Source organism: Egretta garzetta, unplaced genomic scaffold (genome assembly GCF_000687185.1).
Source record: "Egretta garzetta isolate BGI_Z169 unplaced genomic scaffold, ASM68718v1 scaffold425, whole genome shotgun sequence".
NCBI lineage: Eukaryota > Metazoa > Chordata > Aves > Pelecaniformes > Ardeidae > Egretta > Egretta garzetta.
Genome location: NW_009259796.1, coordinates 1,320,223 through 1,327,685, shown reverse-complemented (window position 1 = coordinate 1,327,685; position 7,463 = coordinate 1,320,223). Strand labels below are relative to the sequence as shown.

The 7,463-nt window shown below is 33.7% G+C and overlaps 1 protein-coding gene across 1 annotated transcript; it reads right to left on the bottom strand.

The window, feature by feature from the left end:
* Window positions 1-4,819: 4,819 nt before the first annotated feature.
* On the bottom strand, window positions 4,820-7,458 carry LOC118452370 (ras GTPase-activating protein 2-like; the record flags this gene model as incomplete). Its single annotated transcript, XM_035895216.1, has 3 exons — window positions 4,820-5,749; window positions 6,629-6,818; window positions 7,416-7,458. Coding segments are annotated over 3 exons (264 nt in total), but the record flags the coding sequence as incomplete, so codon positions are not given.
* Window positions 7,459-7,463: the final 5 nt, after the last annotated feature.

Here is a 7,463-nt window from a genome sequence, read left to right as displayed (position 1 = left end):
TTTATTTACGATCTCATAACTAGAACTAGGATTACTGCTGTTTCTATTTTAAGATACTTGTAAAATCAATCAGGCAATCTGTAATGTGTTTGGTCTAATTTATATTAGGGTAAATCAGCAAGATTAGGAGAAAAAGTGAGAGATTGAAAGGTAAAGGACTAAATACAACTTGCAAGGTAAATGATAAGCTATATTGCATCATCATCATCATATGGAGAAAGTGCTTGTACAAACATCTCAGCTTACACTGTCACCCTCTGGGGTGTTAGTTCATGACTTGAGATGATTAAAATGACCAAATATTTGACAAAGCATTTTGCCTGCATCTAGCACCATTTAAATACCTTTTAGTTACAGAAACTACAGGGAAGTACTCCTTCCTCTAAAACTTTCCACATTTGTGCTGCTGTACAACACATAGCACCCTGCTATCCCCCAGTGTGGAAAGAAGAGACTGAATGGTATATACTTACCCCTCTTTCATTAAGTACTTTAAATGTCTATGGATGAAAGATTAAAAATGTCAGGTCCAAGCGTTACTGTAGATGACTTGATTTTTACAGGGGAGTTTTCCTTTTCCTGATTTTATCCCTGTCGCCTGCTTTTTGCTGTCTGATGAAGGCTTGTTTCTGTGTCACCTAGCAACAATGTCATGGTGTCCAGGAAAAGCGGAGGCTGAGCAGGCGGTGTTAAACCCCGTGGCGCTCCCACCCCTAAGCTTCTCAGCCGGCTACTGAAGTAACCCTTCAGTAGTATGGGGTCTGCACGCTGATCTAGGAGGAAACCACTGCGTGAACACAAGTCTGGCTGCCTTTGAAGCCTTCTGTTGTTACATATACGCACACGTCCCTCAAAATATCATCTTCTCTCTCTGCTCCCTGACACAGTGGAGTCTGTCACTGAAACACCAACCTGGAGTAAAGCAGGAGATGTCTTGTATTTTTGGGGAAACCAGAGCCAAAATCTTCTGCACTATGACCAGGTAAGAGATTTTTACCTGTAAGTCTTGAATTCAAGTCACACAGTAGATTTATTTTGGCTGTTCTAGGGTTCTCTCAGCTTTCTTCCCTGTGCAGGAAGATTGACCAAAAGTAGAGAATGAAAGTGGGGAACAAAATCACAACCCCTTAAAGCAAACTAAACTGTCTGACTGGGTTTAAAAAAAACATAATTAATGTTTCTAAAATGAGAATAAATATTTATGTCCTCTTTTTGGTGAAACTGTTAACTAGACTTTATACAAAACTACCAGAGCATTTGCAACAGTAATACTAAAATAATTATGACCTCAAACAGTTAAAAAGCTTGGTCACACAATTTTATGGAACATTGTATTAACTAAGATTTATATAGGGATGAAGTTTGTCATTTTCCATAAACATTTATTAACTTAAAGAATGTTTTAAAAGTAATTCAGCAAGGCTGTCTATAAATTTTTTTCAAAACCAAACAAAAACGAACAAAAACATTCTTACATGCATACACATGCATTTCCTGCACACTGAGGCCGCAGATCTTTTAAAACGGTATTCTGATTATCTGTCTGATTATCTGTTCTGTCCCTGATTTGAAGTGACTCTTCATAAAACAACTTTTTAAAATTATATTTTTAAACTAAGTAATTTAGCTAAATTACAGTCCATATTCCTAGTTCTTATCACTCTAATCTCAAACTCTGAATCAATTTTTTTTTAAACAGTTGCCTATATTGCTGAATCTCAGGAACAGACAAAGTATCCCAGCAGCAGTCTCATCACAGCTGAACACAGTAACACTGATACAGTCTCCTTACTGATATTAAAGGATTTCTGGTTTATTTATTTTGCATAAGTTATATAAAACTTAGTTAAACATGCTTCTGTAACTACTTCTAAGAACCCTAAGAAAATTGTATGCATTTGTCCATTCTACTGAATTGCTCTTACTTGTTACTGGGAGCTGTTGCTTATTAGCCTAATTTTTATTCCATATTTACACTCTTAAAAACAATACTGAATCAGTCCTTATCATGTGTGAGTAAACGTTGCAAACTCTATACTTTAAAATACATACAACTGAGCAGAAATTAAAGATAATGTCTTGTGAACACTTAATTTTCCATATATTATTGATTCTGTTTACTATATATAATCTATAGGTAGACTCTATGAAGATAAATGTATATGCTCACCTATACACAGGCTATAAATATGCATTTTCTCACTATTGTCACCTGCATATATGATGGGTGACAAAGACGTATAGAACTGTAACTTAAGAAACTAGCAAACTGACTTTCAAGGAACCCCGAGTCCTAGGAAGAACTTTCCAGCTACAGAGGGCTTATGCATCTGTGATTGCTAGCCTAGCCCAGCACTTAAAAGTACGATCAGCACAGAAGCTATAGGTCTTCAATAGGAATGCCCTTTTCATGTCATGGTTTAGAGAAAATTCAGCTTAATAGAATGGTTAGAGAAGGCTGCATATTAGCAATGAAAAGAATAGATCACTCTGCTATAGTCATCACAGAATCCTTCAAAAAATTTTTTTAATGTCCACAGGAAAAAAAATTCCTCTTGTACTTCCAGTTTCATCTTTAACTTCCTCTGCTTTCTGATCTCTGCAAATGAATGTAGAGACCACTGAGGCTGGGCCTTAATACAGCTTACCCGAGAATTAATCAAAATTAATTCCAAAACGGCTAGAAGGTTTGGACTAACTCCTAATAGGAGCTTCCATAGCAGCAATAAAGGACAACAGGTCAGCTTTCTGTACAAGGAAACAAAACATCTCAAGACATTAAAACATGCTTGTACAAACTATCTTATAAAAAAGGCCCATAAGCATAGGAGGGGAGAGCAGGTGGCAGGAGAAGTGAGCAGATGACCTAAAGAAAGAAGACTGAGAAAAGAAAAAACTATTTCTTTCCATATGCAGTAGATTTAAAATAGGTCTGACAAATTATACACCTGGTACTGGTACACAGGACAGGTAATGAAAGACAAATCAGTAAGCAAGAAAAAAAATTAGTCATATAACACTAACAGCACTAGAGATCCTTCAATACATCAGAATAGTCATTGCAAACATTTTTAATACTGTCAAATTACTAACGCTTCTATGCATGCATGCTGTTATGCTAAATGATTAACTATCACTTCTCTCTCCAGCCATCAATCTTCGCCAGAACGTAACAATGCTGTAGGTGACCATGCAAGATCCCTCAAACTTTATTTTTTTTGCCCTGTCAACTGGATTTATCTCTTTATACCCAACTCCTATATGTAACCCCCTATTAATTCAGTCTGCAGATAAATGCTAACATTTTAAAAAGACAGGCCTCAACAATAAACACACAGCGTTATCTCAAGTTGTTGTCATTTATTTGTGAGTTATTCTCAAGCAATGTTACAAAACATTTTAATGTCTTGATAAGAAAATAAAATTTAAATAAAAATACATTCAACAATACATAGTAATACAAATTAAAACGAATGATAATTTACAATCCTAACAGAACTAATTACTGAATAACATCATCTTCCTAGACTAATCAAAATGAAGGCAACTTTTATTATTAATTATCCTACTTGTACCTAATTAAATTTAAGAACATCTACTGCATTTTAAAACATTATAAAATGAGAAATCAAATCCTAATGGTCACAAATATTCAATGGCCTTTGTTTTTTTTCTAGATATTCCAGTACCAGAGCAAAAAAAGTGCATATTTTTTTTTAAAAAATGTTGCAAGAGTATACAATTTAATTTTTCCTAAATTTGACTTTGAAAACAACAGAAAATGGCTCCAAGGAACAGACACCTTGCCACAGGGTTAATCCATATAAAGCAAAACCTATCTTTGACATTCAACCACATTCAACTGTTTAATGGCAGCTTTTTATTAATGGCAATTAATCAGACCCACTTTACCTTGGCAAAGCACATTTCTTGGCATTATTATATTTTCCCCCTCCCCCAATTTCAACTGTTGGCAAATAAAGTCCCTTAGAATACATCAATGTGTAAAAAAGGAAAAGGCAAAACCAGCCGAGCTGATTAAATGATTGTGACATTGCAGACACTAGTACTGAATCCTGGATATTTTAAAATAGTTTGTCTGGTATTAAACCAAATAGTTTTTCTGACAAGTTACATTCATTCCAAAAGAGATTTCAATCCTGTCTTGCCAACTTGCTTCTATTATAGAAAGCCTCCCTACAACAGTTTAATAAATGTAATTTAAACAGCTTACAGTTTCAAGCATTATTGATTTCTATTCTATTTGTAAGTTACATTCCTAATTAATTTGGCCAAATCATGATTGTAAAAAAACCCCCAAAACCAAAGAACACCCAACAAAACAACAAAAGCCCCACAGCAAATGCTCCAAAAAAGAAGTACCACATATAGTTATTATTAAAGATAATATTCCAAGGAGTACCATTGTATTTAATACTGATGAAGCAAAGTTGCCACAGTAATATCTTTGCTTCTTCCTGGTTATGTACATATATGTTCTTTCAGCATAAACCTAACTTCTCAGACGAAGTGAGCAAAAATTAATCTTACTGGAGTCAAGAATGACAGTTTAAAATTGTGTTAAGTGGCAAATATGAATCCATATAACTAAAGATATAAAAATATTCACTGAAGCATTGCTTAAAGACAAAAGAATGTTGATCATTCAACTGATCATAACAAGCAGATACTACAAAGTATCTAAAAATAATCTGGGATAGTCCAGATATCTAAAGTGCTTTGAGTGATTATAATAGAGATTATTTATTAGATTTGTAGTCAAAAGGTGAGCTGGACCTAGTTATTACTTTTTATAAAAAAAAAGAAATAAAATCATACATGGGATGATGTAAATTGATCAGTACTTAACCACAATCTGTTCACATTTTAATTTTCCTATCTGTACTCAAACTTATTTAAAAAGAAAGTTGTTACCCTGCATTTCTTTTTAGATTAAGAAAAAATACGTACCTTAAAAAAAACCTAAAGAAAATAGATAGTGGTCTAATGTCACTCCATATATTACTCACCCCAAATGTAAACAAGACATACAACATAAGTTCCCTGATTTCTTCTTCTTTAGTACTTAAAAACATAACTAACACTGGTATCTGCTGTCCAGATTATTTGCAACATACTGCATGATTTTGTAAGACTTCATCTGTAGATAAATCAAGTCCTGACAACACCTAATATATGGAAAAAAGTCAAAACGAATTGAGTGTGAAGCTTCAGATCTCTTCCATGTCATAGTATCTCGGGATTTCTATTTCAAGATCCCTATCAGCAGGGCAGGCACTCATGGTAAACTCATGCAAGTTTGCAGTGTATATATTGAGAGATGTAACTCAACCAACAAATGCCATGTGGATTTACTTCCATTAAAAAGCTTATTTGTTTAGAAAGTTCTTTCCAATAAGACAACAATGGCAAAACAACATTTAGATTTATTCACAGCTTTTACTTCAAGAACCTGGAACTTCAAGTTCTTCAGCAAAATGAGAATAAACCTTAAGACCAGATTTCCAAGTACATATTTTTTCTATTAAATATTAAATAGATTGTCAACACAACTAGCATTTACGTTCATTCTTAAATACTTCGTAAAAATGTATATAATGAATTAAAAAAACCAAACCAAACCAAAACAAAAAACCAAAACACTCAAGAACATTTCCAGTTTCTTTTTTCATCCAAGTGTGCCACAGTTTGTTTTGGTTAGGAAACTTTTCCAACAATTGGATTTTCTCTGGAAAACATAAAATATATGTAAATATTTTTTAAAGTTAACATTTGCTTTCTAGTTCTCATCAACAATTTTAATTTATAAAACAAACCTGTATTTTTTGCATAATTTCTACCACTAGTGAAATTTCATGACTCGCAGAAAACCTCACATAGTTACATGTGAGACCTCTAAATCAAAGTTAATTTTTCTAAACAATTTGGGTCAAATACTAAACTAGGCAAACCAAATTGGGGTTTGAGCATTCTTTTTTTCTGGTGAAGTAAGCCTTACTGATGCAAAGAAGAAATAAGAAAACTTAATAGTGGTATTCCATAGATACCAGCCAGGACTGAAAAGAATTGAAAGAAACTGCTCTGGAACAACAATGTACCCCAAAGAAAAGAGTTGGTTTTTTTTAACTTCACCAGAAATAGTATTTATCACTGAGTATGGCGAGTGAATTGCAAGCAGTAAATACACTGCATGAAAGATGTTTCTGCAGTGTAATTTTTACAGTTTTATATAACTTGGTATTTTAATTATTTCTTAACTGAAATTTGAAATAAAAAAATAAATTAGAAGGCAGGCAGACAGGGATAAATTTTGTGTGAACTTCAGATGTTAAGTTGCAAGGAAATGAGAGAGTTATTACACCCACTTATGGGAATCTCAACAGGAACACAAATGAATCCCACACCAGAAGAACTTCTTGTATCTTCTAACAACTAGCAAAAAGCTGCATTACTACATATTATGTACCTTATTTTCTCCATGTCTTTGTGTTGTCTAAATCTACCTTCAGCTTAATTATCTCTACCTCAACAAGCCTGTTCCTGTTCTGCGATTTATTTTTTTAAAAAGTACACATTTACGTATGTCAAAATTATGTAAGATACTTACTCACTACCATATTTAGCACTAGATGATCTCTTCTTTCGGTATTTTTCATGCGATTCATTCAGCTTTTCTATTATATCTATTATCTGTTTAAGTGTATGAAAAGTGGCTACAGAATCTTCAATTGTGAAGTTAGAATAATCATCTGGTTCCTTCCGTGGACCTTGATAGACTGCCATACTTCCGCAAGCCTCTACAAAAATTACCACAATTAATCCCAATTAGAATTTCAATAATTAACAAACAGATCTAACTCTTAGAGGGTGATTCTGAAATTGTGAAATGTAAAGTTACTCTAGCTTGTGCATAAAATGGGTTAAGACAAAAGCAGAAGACAGTATCAACTAGATGTATTTACAGTTCTGTGGCTTATTCTCTGCTGGTGGTGTTCAGCATCTTGAGTATTCAGCTCCCTCCTGTTCACATTAACAGAAGACCAATGCGTTCTTGCAACTCAACCATGCTCATTAGAGTTCACTCCAATAGTCCAAAAAAGGAGAGCAAAGACAGAAGAGCAACCAGCTATAGTTGCAGTCTCTCTGTTTAAACTATTAAAGGTATTTCATATATGCAAATTCAATTAGAACAATGTGCATGCTTGATGTCTACCACAAAGAAATGACTGGAGAATGTCTGATACCAGAGCACTAAGATGACAAAAATATAATCCATGCATCTACCCTCCATTATTTTTCAGGTAAATTGTTAAGATACCAGATTAACATTATGGGCCTAAAGAATTAGAGCTGACTAGTATCAATGTAATTCTTCTGAATTATTATTTGAGTACCTTCCAACTTCTGTAGTTTAGACATGTTGATAGTGAAAAATGAGTAAA